The sequence below is a fragment of the Salvia miltiorrhiza genome, chromosome 3 (assembly GCF_028751815.1).
Source record: "Salvia miltiorrhiza cultivar Shanhuang (shh) chromosome 3, IMPLAD_Smil_shh, whole genome shotgun sequence".
Classification (NCBI taxonomy): domain Eukaryota; kingdom Viridiplantae; phylum Streptophyta; class Magnoliopsida; order Lamiales; family Lamiaceae; genus Salvia; species Salvia miltiorrhiza.
In genome coordinates, this window is record NC_080389.1 from 54608728 (window position 1) to 54624645 (window position 15918).

At 43.2% G+C, this 15918-nt stretch overlaps 2 protein-coding genes across 2 annotated transcripts; one reads left to right on the forward strand and one right to left on the reverse strand.

Annotated features, from left to right (window-relative positions):
- Positions 1-373: 373 nt before the first annotated feature.
- On the reverse strand, positions 374-1477 carry LOC131019010 (uncharacterized). Its single transcript, XM_057947695.1, has 2 exons — positions 1000-1477; positions 374-900 (listed from the first exon to the last, which is right to left on the reverse strand). Exons 1-2 carry the CDS (start codon positions 1475-1477, stop codon positions 374-376), a joined length of 1005 nt encoding a protein of 334 aa, XP_057803678.1.
- An 11371-nt stretch (positions 1478-12848) lies between these two features.
- Positions 12849-15539, forward strand: LOC131014476 (subtilisin-like protease SBT1.3). Its single transcript, XM_057942470.1, has one exon. It carries the CDS (start codon positions 13142-13144, stop codon positions 15455-15457), a length of 2316 nt encoding a protein of 771 aa, XP_057798453.1. The 5' UTR covers positions 12849-13141; the 3' UTR covers positions 15458-15539.
- Positions 15540-15918: the final 379 nt, after the last annotated feature.

Consider the following 15918-nt stretch of genomic DNA (forward strand, 5'->3'; position numbering starts at 1 on the left):
TCATATCTATGTCCCACATAAGCAGAATATTAAGATTGTTTGCTACCATCTTAAGTTCTCCCATTTCAAATTCTACGTTCGAACAAACATGAGTGGTAGTAGATCTTCCTCCTGAGGGTGTAGTGATTCTTAAGGCACACTTAGCTCGTTCTGATTCGATTTCTAAGGTATCTACGCAAGGGGCTGAGATAAAAGAATGCGAAGCACCAGTATCGAACAGAATCATAATGGAAAAACCTTTAAGCTTGCCCATACCTGCCAGGTTTCCCTGGTTTTTCTCGGGCTGGTTTTGGGTGATAGCAAAGGCTCTTGCCTGCTGCGGCGGTTGTTGCAGCTGTTTCTGTTGGTGCTGGCGCTGTTGGTGCTGGTGTGACTATTGTTGGCGGGGTTGCTGTTGCCCTGGAACTGCTCGGAGGGGTTGGGCATAAGTGGCCCTAATTGCAGCGCCCTGCTGTCTGTTGGGGCACTGAGAGGAGTAGTGACCCTTCTGGCCACACGTATAGCAACCGTCAGTTCCAGCCCTACAAACACCACGATGTGGTTTGTTGCATTTTGGACAAGGGGGTACTTCGTTCTGTCTTTGGTTGCCTCCGGCCGGGGCAAGACCCTTTTGCTTCCCTTGTCCTTGTGGCTGAAACTGTCCAAACGGCGCACTCCCTTGCCATGACGGCGCACCTCCTTGCCAGGACGGCGCACCTCCTTGCCATGGCTTCTTGTTAGTCGGGTTCTCACTCCCTCCTTGGTTGTTCCAGTTGCGCTTCCCTTTGAAGTTCTGAGGACGTACAGGTAGGTTGGCTGGCGCTGAAGTTTGTGGCGGGGCCAACCTTTCCACTGGCATCGCAGCTTCGACGTCCAGTGCCCTGTTCAGGGACTCGGTGTAGGAGAGTCCACCATGACTAGCTAGAGTCATCCTAATTTCGTGCCTCAGACCGGCACAAAATTTCTCCGCCATCTTCTCATCTGTATCCACCTGCTGTGGAGCATAACGTGATAGATCACAGAATTCCCTGTCGTATTCCATCACTGTCCTCTTCCCTTGCCTCAGGTTGTAGAACTCAGCCTCTTTCTTCTTCCTGTAGCTTTTGGGAATATACTTATCGTATAACCCAGTCTTAAAGTTTTCCCATGTGTAGGCTGCCCATTGCTCGGGAGTCAGTGTCTTTCGGCGGGCTTCCCACCAAAAGTCAGCCGCTCCCGTTAACTGGAAAGACACGCACGAGAGTCGCTCCTCTTCCGTGCAGCGAAGAAAAGTGAAGATGCGCTCCAATGCGCGTACCCAAGCCTCAGCTTCGGCTGGGTCGCCCATTCCATTGAATGTGGGCGGATTCTGTCGGAGGAATAGTTCCTCAATCCTTCTGGCAGGGGGTGGAGGGGGTGGGGTTGGTTCCCTGTCGTTTCGTGGTACCTCAGGTTCATCATTTTGATTTCTATCATTGTTAGCATTTCTTCTAGCGGTGCGACCTCGTCTAGGCGGCATACTGCAATCTGCGAAGCACCTATTTTAGCACATTCTATACGAAAGTCTCTAAGGCAATTTATAAGGAAATGCTGGCATGCACAAGTCGCAAAGTCATAGATACTACATCGTGAATTGACTTGTGGAGAATAAAACCCGTAGGGTAACATAAAACATATGCTAAATTGACACGAAAACCCATACTAGGGTCAAAATGCATATCATGGAAAATTTGCCTCATCGAGGACTTTTGCATCAATAAAAAGTTTCCATGCTAGCGGTGACATCAAAAATAAAAGGGTCATGGGGTTACAAAACATCGGAACGAATTCATCATTTCCGGAAAAACATCCCTAGCTAGACTATCAAAAATGCGATCCTAAAACGCGGTACGGCTGTTCCTAGGCGATGGCAAAAGGTAGATAAGCGGGTCCTCCTCGGGGTCTTCTTCTAGGTCCTCCTCCTCATCCTTGTTGGGCAACGGGGTCTCTCCCTGACCCTCGCCCGTCTCTCGTATGATCTGGGCCGTGCGGAAGATGTCATCCGCAATCTCGCGGATCGGGTCATTCCTGGTGTGGATCCTAGCCGTGGCACGGGGTCCAGTCGGGGCTGGAGGTGGCGACGGCCTAGGGTGAATAATCCTCCTCGTCGCGCCACATGGTGCCGTATCATCCTCCTGCATAGGGGCCTTGCCCCTATCTAGGAACTCTCTCGTGTTGGCTATGGCCCTATCAGCGTTGGCCATTGCGGCTGCGAGTCTTGCTTCTGCCGTGGACACCGGTGGTGGTGGTGGAGTAGGTTCCCGGAGAGCTGAGTCGGGAGGTGACGGGAAATCTCTACGAGCTCGTGGACGAGAGGGGCCTGCCTCGTCGTCGTGTCTACCACGGCGCCTTAGCACTGAGGTACGCGGTGGAGGGTCTTGTGGCAAGGCCACCTGGGGCTCAGGTGCATCAGTGAGTATCTCCGCGGGCAGAGGCGTCCCTACCTGCGCGTAGTCTCCCGGGAGAACATAGGGTCCTAGAGGGGCGCTGCCCCACAAGGTGAAGCAGGCCTGAAGCTCCGCTACGAAGCTAGGGAAGTCTCCCACTAGGTCGTGGTAGTTCTCCCGTGGAAAGATGTAGTAGGCTGAAATCTGCTTAGCCCATCCCTGCCACTCAGAGGGTAACAACAGGATCAATCTCTGGATGCCGTCGTACCCTGACACACCGTACACACTCGCCTCGACCCAATGTCGATGAAAACCGGCGAGGAACTGCCCGAGGTTATCCCCGTGACATGGGGCATAAGTGCGGTAGGACCGCTCGACTTCCTCTGGACTGGCCCACGAGGGTAAAGGTCGTCGTCGTGTGTAGACAGTTCTCGCCATCTAACGAAAGAAAGAAAAAATCTATCGTCAACTCACAGTAAAACGCGGCATGCCACTTAAATCGGTAAGATTCTAAACATCTACACTGGGTCATCAAAATCGGTTCGAAGATCATAACTCGTAAAATCTAGTCATCGCAACATCATCTAAACCTAGCTTTCAGGCACTCGTCATAAGGGTGATCTAAATCAAATTCTCAAGCACAAAATCATAACTTGCATTAAAGAGGTCCAGATTTTGACACTCAAAAAGTTCTAATGTTGTCGTCTACTGATCTTAAAGCTTGTCATGCGGTGATGATGTACTCTTCTATGTTTCATCGTGAAGTGAGTATATGTCTAACTTAAGAGTTCTAAGTTCTCGTGATTCAAACAACAATCATACATATTCATGTTTCACGCATTTCAAGAAATCAACTAAAACTTGAAAGTACTTACCATAAACAAACGTCGGTTGAGCGTGTCGAGATGTAGTGCCAAGCTTTTGTCGACTAGTTCATGAGCACGTTGACTTACTTAATCTAGACTCGACTTAGAAAGAATGACTAGTAATCAGAGCAGAAGAAGGTTGCTCTGATACCACTCTGTCGCGGCCGCGCCCGCTAGGGATAGCGAACTCGGGGAAATCGCGACGAGGGGAGGGGATTTAGGAGCGGGATTAGAAAGAGGCATATCTAACCTTTTGATGACTCAACATTATATAAGACAACAAATTAACAACAACAGATATTGATGGAGATCAAGGGGAAACATAATATTATCCAAACGGGTATGTGAGGACATTGTTGAATAGTACATTATTGTTTGACGGATATCATAATATCTAGCAAATCAGTGTGTGCAGCGGAATAACAACAACTCGGCCATATGTATGAAGACATATACCCTGCTCTGATGTACTCGTCCTAGCTCGACAAAAGCTCCGCTTGCACACCACATTCCCAATCATCGCTCAACCTGCACATTTAGAAATATATGCAGGGCTAAGTACGAGGTACTTAGTGGACACATGCCGAAAAATACATACATACATACATTCATTTTATTGTCAAGCCTTTCAACAGTAGTAAGATACGAGGGTTTTTCTTTAAAGACTCGTATTTACCAAAAAATATTATTTCTTTAACAAATATCCCGCGCAGGCATTTTAACATCATTAATCACCATATCAGTAACTCGTGCCGAGAGGTAGGCCTCCCTCTACAGACACTATGATCGGCCAACCCGCTAGATGACTCACGATCACAAGGGTGTACACTAATTCCGAAGGGATTTGCGGTCCCATCCAGAATCCGAATTCGATTAGCATCAGATAGGTAATTAACAACAAAACATAAAGCATTTAGGCATTGACAATATCATTTAAAAATCTTAAGCAGAAAAATTGTAACAGTTCTATAATATGGTTTTAGTTTTCGTAAGAAAGCCTCACTTGGTAGTGGTGACTCACGGCTAAGCCTTAGACTCTTGCGTTCAACCTTGATTCGGGAAAGAAAATAACGTAGGGTCTTAGTCCGCGGAAATTCTAACATAAATGAGGATGCGTAGTGCAATTATGCATGGCTCATATTTTTTTTTATTATCCAATTAACCCAACTAGGTTCGTCCCATGAAGTCAAGTGGTTAACTACATTGATTCGTTCTCATTAGGGCGTTCTAAACTGTCAGTGAAGCATAATAATCCCTCTTTGTGTAAGCAAGGGAAGAAAAATAATAGAGATTTGAAACACCCTAGGTTCTCTGTGTTCTCTCGCGGTCCTCTCTGCTTCGTCGCTCTCTGCTCTGGAGGTCAGCCCTGGTCTCTATGTCAGCTCTGGCTGAGTTAGCCCTGCGGCGAAGTGATCCCTCGGGGCGGAACGATTCCTCTGATAAAAGTGATTTCTCTGGCGAGGAACGATTCCTCTGGTGAGGTGATTCCTCTGGCGAAGCGACTCCTCTGGCGAGGCGATTTCTCTGGCGGAGCGATTCCTCTGGCGACGCGACTCCTCTGGCGAAGCGATTCCTCTGGCGACGCGACTCCTCTGGCGAAGCGATTCCTCTGGCGACGCGATTCCTCTGGCGAAGCGACTCCTCTGGCGAAGCGATTCCTCTGGCGACGCGATTCCTCTGGCGACGCGACTCCTCTGGCGAAGCGATTCCTCTGGCGACGCGACTCCTCTGGCGACGCGACTCCTCTGGCGAAGCGATTCCTCTGGCGACGCGATTCCTCTGGCGACGCGACTCCTCTGGCGAAGCGATTCCTCTGACGCGATTTCTTTGGCGAAGCGATTCCTCTGGCGACGCGACTCCTCTGGCGAAGCGATTCCTCTGGCGACGCGATTCTTCTGGCGCCTCGTCTCCTCTGGCGAAGCGACTTCTCTGGCCATTTCTCTGGCCATTCCTCTGGCCTAGTCCCCTCTGGACTTGTTCCCTCTGGACTTGTCCTTGCTGGACTCGTCCCCTCTGGACTTGTCCTTGCGGGACTCGTCCCCTCTGGACTAGCGATGGGGACTCCAGTTTTCAAAACCAGACATCTCCGTCCTTATCTCGTCTCGATTCTCACTCGCACACAAACCTTAAACTCTACCTATGTGAGCATGCTGTGATCATCTATGTTCGTCTACGTTTAAAGCTAAAGTTCTCGTCGTTCATTAAGGTCTCAAGTTATAGATTCTAACAAGTCGTAACTTAACATGCTTTTTGTTCATTCGTTTACAGCCCATAGAACATGATTTCTGGAGTGTGATGCATGCTGATTGGAGTAGCAACAAGGGTCGAAGTTTACCTTGATATATCGTGCTTTGGTCGGGTAAAGAATGATGGTTTCTCGCTTTTTCGAGCGTCGAGGTGCAAACTGGAAATGAGATGGCTGCTATTCTTAGGTCGAAAATAGGTGAAAAGAATCATGGCGAAGGGAGGAAAAAGGCCGTGTCTTACCTTGAAAATGCAGCGAGGATCTTGGTCTTCTCTTCTCCGTGGAAGGCGTCGAGAGAGTGATGGAGCTCTCGCAACTTGCTGCTGGATTTCAGAGTGCCGAAAGGAGTGAAAGGGTGGCACAAAGGTGTTGAAGAGTGAATTTATAGAAAGAGCTCGGCTTTGTGCACTTGAGTGCCGAAGGGAGAGCATAGGCTGAGATAGGGTGTAGCAGGAGAGGTAGCGTGAGGCCTTTCGGTTTCCCGGCCAATGGGAGGAGCTGCTGTTGCAGTCTGCAGCTTTGCGTGGGAGTCCCTTCGGCTGCCTAGCCAATGGGAGGAGAGCTGCTGCTGCTGCTGGTTTGCGTGGGAGTCCCTTCGGCTGCCCAGCCAATGGGAGGAGCTGCTGCTGCTGCAGCACCTTATCCACTCTTTTCTCTCTTCCCTTTTTCCCTCTTTTCGTTACATGTGGCGTTAGCAGGTGGCGGGTAGGGTGGCGTATAGGGCGGTGGTGTGATCTTAAAGGATCTAAGTAAAAATTCCTTCAGGGTCGGTCTCTCTCAGTATTAGAAATACTGGTTCTGCGTTTCTGCTAAAGTCGATACTTGCTAAATTAAATCCGTAGATTTAATTCGTTCGTCATTCTAATACTTAAATTAAATCCGTAGATTTAATTAGCATCAAAGTCGGAAATAATTCACGACTTAAGCAGCAATGTGACAGTAAACTCCACCTTGATAAATAACACAACTTAGCTAAGTTGGTTATAACTCGGATTATTAATCATTCATCAACTCAAAGATTCTCATCGCGGTCTTAAACGCGCGAAAAAAATAAATAAAGCATACTGTTAGCTAAGCAACTTTGTCACTGAGATAAATAAATTCAGGAACATAATAGAAAACATAGAACTTCAATTACTGGCAGATAGGTAAATAAACACACAATACTGTAATTAAAATACTGATAAAAGGGCGGGTTACTACAGTTTCTTAATAAATTAAAAACATAAATTGAAAATCCTAAAATTTGGTTATGGGCTTGGTCAACAGAGGGGAGCTCAGGCAACTGTAGGCCGGAGAAAAATGCGGCTGCTGCTTTTGGTCGAAGCTGTTGGCCGCTAGCTCGCGGTGGAGCCATTAGTCGTTGGCTCCTGAGACAAACGCTTCTTACAGAAAGGGTATTTGTCTTGAATCTTGATCGACGGTTCCAATGTGGAGAATTTTGGGCTTGGTGGCAGTTGAAGATAGAGGAAGATGGGCTCGACTGCGGGAGGGATCTAGAGCTTAGCAACGAAGGCGACGAAAATCAAGGCCATCATGCTTGGTGAAGGGCGGCGAGCATCAACTTTGGGTGTAGCGGAAGGCTCGGCGGTGGCGAGAGAGGAGTGAGGAGAGAGAGATGTGAGTTGTTGGTGGCAGTAATAGCAGAGGTGTAGCGTCAACAACAGCGTAGATATTAGGGGTGGCTTATGGTTGGTGGCAGCGTAGAAGCGGGGCGGACAATATTGGCGATACTATGAGGCAACAGGGTTTAGGAGATTGATTAGGGAAATTGCAGTGAAGGAAATTGATGGAGGAAATGCAGACTGAAAGATAGGCGGTCGAGGGAGAGAGGGCACGACGTTAATTGAGAGGCGGATGGCAATGCCGCCGAGCTGGAGAAGTGGCGGCAGCGGCAAGGATAAGGAAAATGGAAGGGTCTGCAGGGGGCGGGAGAGGGAGAAGGTGTGACGTGTGTGTGTGTGTGTGTGTGTGTGTGTTATTTGGAGATTCTGGCTGTCACGTTGGTAATTACGGTTGCCATATCAGATTTGATTTGGATGAACTTGCAATTCGTGGGACAATTGTGAATAAATTATAAATTGATGTATTTCGTGGTCAAATGAAAACGTGACGATATAAATCAGAAAACACAACAATCATGTGTATTTTTCGACTACTCATATACTTAATATGTACTTTTTATTATTCGAATTTTGGTTAAGATGGATAATCAACTATAGTAACAAATTATATTTGATTATCCAGATATTTTATAAACTTAAAATTGGCATGTATTAATATATAAGTCGAGAATGGATAGTAAAATTTACTTACTAATCGAGGTTTGGACGAATAAAATTATGTATATAAATGAACTATATAAATTGTTAGATTTTTATTTGTTAGAGAGTTGACAATTGGAGTTATGATTGAATAATGTTCAAAATTCAATTATGGCCTTTCAAATTTCAGACGAGATAATGCTTAGAAGTTAGAGGTGGGCTGTCAAGCTCGAGACAAGATGATGCCCAAAACTTGGTTGGTCTTTCAAACTCCAAACGGGATCATAAGTTAGTTATCATCTTACAAGCTCGAGATGATATAGTACTCACAATTCAATACTATAATTTTACAAACTCTTGATGAGATGATACTTAAAAATCAAATTAAAAGTATTGTATAAAATTAATAAATCTTGTAACACTAAATGCGACAAATGAATCATTTTAATGAAAATAAATATTTAAATTGATCATTTCATTCTAGACATACATACATTTTAAACAAAATAATAATATAATATCCTATATTTATAAATCTAAACTAGATCATATAACTAATCGAATTTAAGATGAATACATATATACACATTATAGTCAGAATCGAACATGAACGCGTTGTAAAATCACTTTTTAATTTTTAAACAATTAAGTTAAAAAATTAAAGAAACATTCTATCTGTCCAATTTTTTCTATTATAAATTTATTTGTCTTTTAATACTTTTTTCAATGAGTTATCCAATACAATCATATTAAAATAAAAAAAATATTTTTTTTAAAATTATATATATATATATATATAATTTATAATGAACATAAAATAATTTTTTATCGAAATTCGATGAATTACTCGAATGAAGAGGGGAAATGTCTGTCTGTGTTGTTTAATTAGTGTGTCCACAAGAATGTACACGTATATTCGATATAAAATGAGCGAGATTGAACCCAAGACCTCACACAAAGGAGAGTTATTGGATACCTCAACTTTGCCACTAGAGCAAGGCCTCATCTGCCTTGTTGCTGAATTTTAATTAATTAATTCTTAGGATAGATTTTTTTTTTTGGGCTTGTATTTCCAATTTCGAAAGATATAATTTGATGAAATGGTGGTGTAGGCTGATTAAACAAATATGGTATTGATATTTGCGGTTGCGGAAGTGGCAGTACGAGCTTCACATGTATTTGGTATTATCGCTTCAACCAAAACATACGATTGATGGAAAAGCATTTCCACTCACAAAAAGACACTTCGCGATGAAGGAAAATGGCATCAAGTACAATTTTGTCACCATTGATTATATAACAAAGCTTCATATTATTCACCCTACATGACAGCCTGGTTCCCGGCTAAATCTTGGGGAACACAAATTCTACATCTGCTTCCACTATATTTTTAACTTCTTTTGTTATCCCAAGCATTTTGTACAAAATAATGTGTGGTCTAACTATATCACTAGTTATTAGAGATGAAATATCCATGGAGTAAAATGTTAGAACAACTATGTATTATTTAAGCTTGTTAACACATATTTATATGAAAAGATTCTAAATTTCATACAACTTGTATATCTCGCTAAATATTAACACCAAAATTTGCTTAGGTGCAAATTAGATATATCCCAAATTATAATGTCGTAGGATTATATATTTACTTATTTATTTATTTTGTAACTGAGTCATGAGTTAATTTTGTAACTGATGATTAATCTTTTGTTTTAAATAAGTTCATAATTCAAAAAACTATTTTGATATCCAGAATATAGTTGATAATTAGGAAATATAGTTTGAATTTAAATTAACTTATGTCGACACTGTGCTTGTTTGGTTCAAGTAGAGGAATGAAAAGAGAATGAAATCAAATAAATGGGAAAAATGGTAACATTAAGTATTGCTTTTATTGAGGTGTTTAGTTCAACAATAAAAATAAATCACTAGTGAGGATTCTTTTTTTGTTTTTGTTTTTTCCTCCTCTATTTTGAGGATTAACAAATTGAGTGATTGAGTTACCCAAATCAAACCAAACCAAACAAGTAACAGATTTAATTAATTGAATCCCTTTTAAAGCTATGAAAAAGTCCAACCAAATATGGCTAAAAAGCAAGATTTCAATTTGAAATAAATTTCAATTTAATTTCAAATTTAAATGGTGTTGTGGATTAATCTAACAATTACGGAAGTGACGTCAGTCACGTCTGGATCGACGAGCACTAGCAATCTAAAATCGCAAGCAACAGTAGAGCCCTCCGATGAACACCGATGAGGGTGTCGATGGATGAGCCTCCGACGCCCAAGTCAGTGAATTAATATAAGTAACAGACGTAAGTAATTTAATGAAATAATAAATAATAGAAAAGAGATAGTGATAAATGGTATATCTGGAAGATCGAGATGTCTCGATCTTCGGAGGTAGAGCTATTGAGGGTTGTGGAGTAAGGAGCGATAGACGTCCGGGCTAGCGGAACTAGTAGACGATCGGAATCCTAAAGTGTTATGAGCGTGAAGGCAGAACGGAAGAGCGGAGAATGCGAGAGAGAAGGAGAGTGAGAGATCGTGTGCGAGTGAGTGTGTGAAAGCAAAAGAAATCTAGGCAATAATGGTTTTAGCTTTCTGAAAATGCAGTTGAAATATTAGTAGAGTGAAAGTTTCTTTTGAGAGAGAAAAACAAACTATCGCATTGTACACTAATTTTGCAATTATATTTGCATAAAGCTAAACCATTATTGTGCAGATTCGAATTTATCTACTTTATCGTGGAAGATGATGTCAATAATTATATACGGGCCATTTTAATCCTCATCAAGAAAACACGCAATCAAGTACTATAAAGTTGAGTACTACACAGTAGACATAAAAAATAAAAAATATCTTGCTGTCCTACTACCCACCTTAACCCCTTCATGATATTTGTAGCCGACATCTTGTGAAATATAGCTATTAGCGAGGATCCACGTTGTGATATATTCTCTCCGTCCACGAATTAAAGTCCTATTTAAATTTAATTTTTTGTTCACCAATTAAAGTCTTAGTGTATGTTTTATACTTTTTTACTCTTCTTTTTTCCTATATTTACTACCTTTTGCCATTAATGAACTTACAATAATTTTATCATTTTTATATTATATACTCCCTCCGTCCCATAAGCTTAGGCTGATTGGGATTTTCACAAAAATTAAGAAAAATCATTGAAAATGAAAATATATAAGTAAATTTCCTAGTATGCCCATATTTATTATTTAATGATGTATTAAAGTGGGAGTAAATTAAAGAATTAAATAGGGATATAATAGTAAATGAGTAAAAAAATATTGTAGTACTTTTTATGGAAACAAGTCTGTATAAATGGGACATTCAAAAAAGGAAAACAAGCCTAAGCTTATGGGACAGAGGGAGTATTTACTACACTTTATCACTAGTGGACCCACCACACAACACATTTAATCTTTAGTTAACTACCTTTATCACTCTAGGGCTCGTTTGGTTTTCAGTAAATGATTATGTAGGATAATTTGTGACCAGGATATTTAGCGTAGATAATGACATATTATTAATACTGAGTTGGTGTTTGCTATCATGGCTAAATACAAAATATCCTGGTTTAAGTTAATCCTAGGGGAGAGGTGGTATTATTAATTCTAAGAAATCTGGATTAATAATACTGGGTTGTGTGATTAAATCGGATAATCGGCATTATTACTAAATAATACCAAACACTAGATTAATCTATACTAAATTAACTAATACTGTATATTAGTCAATATCAAACACGTCATTAGTCAACTACTCTTATATTTCACCCACAACACATTTTTCAGTTTTTTTAGTCTTCATGTCCACCCTCAAATGGGGCTTTAATTTGTGGACGAAAGGAGTACTATCAAATAAATAAATAAATAATATGCGTGTGTTGGTTAAGCGGTAAGAAGTTAATGCATACGATCAAAGGTTTTGAGTTCGAGTCCCCTGTGGCGCGACCTTTAAATTTCTTTATTTAATACTATTAATTTACCAAAATAAATAAATAAATGAAAGCTCATGTGTTAAAAAAAATGTATATGAAAATAATAAATATGAGTTGGATGGACGTCTTCCAATATTAGTCGAGCAAAGTTTGGACAATTTGGAGAAAAGAAATAGACCACATGACATGAATACTATCCGGAACACCTGATTAAAGCAATTAAGAAAAAAAAAAAACAAAGAATTATATATATATATATACATGTTTTGAGATGAAAATGAGCTCGTGGAATTAGTTATGACTTAACGAAATACAGAATGGCAACCCATAACCACTGTAATGTGCTGCCTACATTCAATTGACTGCGCCCTACGTACTACTTTGGCTTTTGCAAATAAAGTGAAATTATTAGTAAGTTCCACCAAATAATTGAGAAGATACAAATTTAAAGGAGTACTAATCTTGTTTAGGAAGAAAAATAGTCCATAAATTTTGCCCTCCCGAAACTGCCTAGAGATAACACCCTTGAAGTGTATTTACTTTTTATCCCTTTAGATAAAGAGATAATATAATGAGCTATATATATCTATCATTTAAAATAAGGATCATATTTTTATATTTATTCATTTTGAAGAATAATATATTTATCTTACTTTTTATAAGATGATATAAAATCATAACACCATCCCTTAGGTATCAAACTATACATTGCCTAAGAAAAATGTGCTGCCTGAAAGTTTATAAGTTTGTTCTAATTTTTTTATCACATCAAAGCAAACAGTGTATAAGGTGATAAATAAAACTAATCTATTTCTTATATCTCAAAACAAACACGCTCCAAGTATTAATGAAAGATCCTTCCCGAATTAAAGGAATGTATAATTTTTTTGAATAAATTATATAAGTAAATAAAGAAATTTAATGACCGTATCAAAGTAGACTCGAATCCAGGACCTCAGACTTTGGGCATTAACCACCTACCGCTATGCCAACACAGCACACAATGAATTTACATTTTGAATTCATATGAGATGCGTTCTATTTCGCAGTTATACCTAAATGAAAGAAAAATAGGAGAAATTAGAAGGCCACATTGCATTAAACTCCAAGTTGCAGACTCGAAAATACCTTGTGCCAGAATACTTGTACCTCGGAATCTAGTGAGTAATCGCATTTTGCAGCATGAGCTGAACTGAGCATAAATCGTTTGGGGGTTTTGGTAGTTCAGTTAGTCTGAAAAGGCCAAGAAAAAAAAGATACTTTCACAACTCAGTTTTGCGACCTAATTCTAATGATGCATTGATGAAGCAACCACCTCAATTTATTACCTTCCAACAACACAACTAAACCACTCTTTCTCTCTCAATTTTACGCACTCTCACATTCACTCCTTTTTCCATTTTGTGTAAACATTTCCGGCAGCGAAAATGGCCGAAATTATAGGAAAATGGTGTTTCCTTGTAGTTTTGTTGAGGTGTGTAGCAAGCAGCAGCCCATCCACTGCCACATACATAATATACATGGATAAATGGGCAAAGCCGCAGGAGTTCAACGACCACGATCACTGGTATTCATCAATGATCAAATCAGCAATCAACACAGAAGGCGGCGATGCAGGAGGTGCGGATAGGATAATCTACAGCTACCAGACCGCATTCCACGGTGTCGCCGCCCGGCTAAGCGCCGAGGAGGCCGAGAGACTGCAACGACACGACGGCGTGATGGCGGTGTTCCCGGACACCGTGTACCAGCTCCACACCACGAGAAGCCCTCTCTTCCTCGGCCTCGAACGCCAAGACAGCACAAGCACAACCACGCTATCCTACAAGCCATCCGACTACGACGTGGTGGTCGGCGTGCTGGACACCGGCGTGTGGCCGGAGAGCCCCAGCTTCAACGACACGGGCATGACGCCCGTGCCCGCCCACTGGAGAGGCGCCTGCGAAGTCGGCCGCGGCTTCACCAAGCGCCACTGCAACAGGAAGATCGTGGGAGCCAGAGTGTTCTACCGGGGATACGAGGCCGCCTCCGGCAAGATCAACGAGCAGGAGGAGTACAAGTCGCCCAGGGACCAAGACGGCCACGGCACGCACACTGCCGCCACCGTAGCCGGCGCTCCCGTGCAAGGCGCCAATCTCATGGGCTATGCTTACGGTACTGCCCGAGGGATGGCGCCAGGGGCCAGGATCGCCGCCTACAAGGTTTGCTGGACCGGAGGCTGCTTCAGCTCCGATATCCTCTCCGCCGTCGATCGAGCCGTCGCTGACGGCGTCAACGTTCTGTCCATCTCGTTGGGCGGCGGAATCTCGTCGTATTTCCGCGACAGCCTCTCGGTGGGCGCTTTCGGGGCGATGGAGAAGGGCGTGTTCGTGTCGTGCTCAGCCGGCAACGGCGGCCCTGACCCCATCAGCCTCACCAACGTCTCGCCCTGGGTGACCACCGTCGGCGCCAGCACCATGGACAGAGATTTTCCGGCCACAATTAAGCTCGGAACAGGTCGGTATCTGACCGGAGCCTCGCTCTACAAAGGTCGTCGAAATCTTTCCCCAAACAAACAGTATCCGTTAGTCTACCACGGGAGCAACTCAAGCAATCTAACGCCGAGCTCAATGTGCTTGGAAGGCACTCTCGACCGCCACTCCGTCGCCGGAAAAATCGTGATATGCGACAGAGGCATTAGCCCCCGAGTCGAAAAAGGTCAGGTAGTGAAAGACGCCGGCGGAGTAGGCATGATTCTGTCCAACACCGCCACCAACGGAGAGGAGCTTGTCGCCGACTGCCATCTCCTTCCCGCCGTGGCAGTAGGTGAGTCAACAGGAAAGCTGATAAAGCAGCACTACGCCGCCCACCGGAACGCCACCGCAACACTCTCATTTCTGGGAACGAAGCTGAAAATCAGACCATCACCCGTGGTGGCGGCATTTTCATCAAGAGGACCAAACATCCTCTCCCTAGAGATACTGAAGCCCGACATGGTGGCGCCCGGCGTGAACATCCTGGCCGCCTGGACGGGCGAATTGGGGCCGTCAAGCCTGCCGACAGATCACCGTCGCACCAAATTCAACATACTCTCCGGCACATCAATGTCCTGCCCTCACGTGAGCGGCGTGGCGGCGCTGATCAAGTCGAAGCATCCGAATTGGAGCCCCGCCGCGATTAAGTCGGCGTTGATGACGACAGCATATATCCATGACAACACGCAGAATCCCCTGAGAGACGCCTCCTCCGCCACACCGTCCACCCCTTACGACCACGGCGCCGGCCACATAAATCCGGTGAAAGCGGTCGACCCTGGTCTCATCTACGACATAGGAGCACAGGAGTACTTGGAGTTTCTGTGCGCTCAGGGGCTGACCTCGTCGGAGCTGCTGGTATTCACCAAATTCGCCAACAGAAGTTGCAGGCACAGCCTGCCCAATGCGGGAGATCTCAACTATCCGGCCATCTCAGCAGTTTTCCCAGAGAGCACGAACGTGACAGTGGTGACGCTCCACAGAACCGCGACGAATGTGGGTCCCCCTGTGTCGAGCTACCGCGTGGTGGTGTCGGCGTTCAAAGGCGCATCCGTGAGGGTTGAGCCTGCAACGCTCCAGTTCAGTAGCGCAGTGAAGAAGATAACATACAAGGTGACGTTCATCAGCAAGTCGAGGCAATCCACTCCTGAATTCGGATCGATTATATGGAAGAATGGGGTGCACAAAGTCAGAAGCCCCGTGGTGATAACATGGCTGCCGCCCTTATGAGCAACCCACCATGCACAATAAGGAGAAGCTCCACATGTTTCTCTTCTTTCTTTATTATTGAATCAAATGCTTTTTCTAGCTACATTTTTAGCATTATGTAGTTGTTCAATTCCAACCTCCTTAATTTCACTTTCATCTTATTCACACTCTTACTTAAGGAATTTTTAGTAACTAATTGAGAATGGATTTGTTACTGTGTATTTAGTTATGAGGAGGCAACAAGTCTTCGATAGAGCCGACAAAACAAGCTCACTTCAATTTTCTTTTTAGTCGGGGTAGGACCAGAGATTTTAGGCTCGATGTAATTTTAGATTGAACATAAAATGCTCAAATAATTAAAAACACAATAAAGTTTTTGTCAGTCTTGTTTGACCAATTTTCTTTTACTAAAACTCAGATTTGTAGGAGTTCATTATTTTTCAGCCCAGCCCGATCATTTGCCATCTATAGTAAATCAAGTA

What these genes read in the sequence shown, in the direction of transcription:
- LOC131019010 (XM_057947695.1), bottom strand. Translation starts at nt 1,477, where the DNA reads ATGCCGCCTAGACGAGGTCGCACCGCTAGAAGAAATGCTAACAATGAT. An exon ending in GGAATACGACAGGGAATTCT is followed by an intron (nt 901 to 999) that starts GTGATCTATCAC and finishes GGATGACTCTAG; the next exon opens with CTAGTCATGGTGGACTCTCC.
- LOC131014476 (XM_057942470.1), top strand. Translation starts at nt 13,142, where the DNA reads ATGGCCGAAATTATAGGAAAATGGTGTTTCCTTGTAGTTTTGTTGAGG.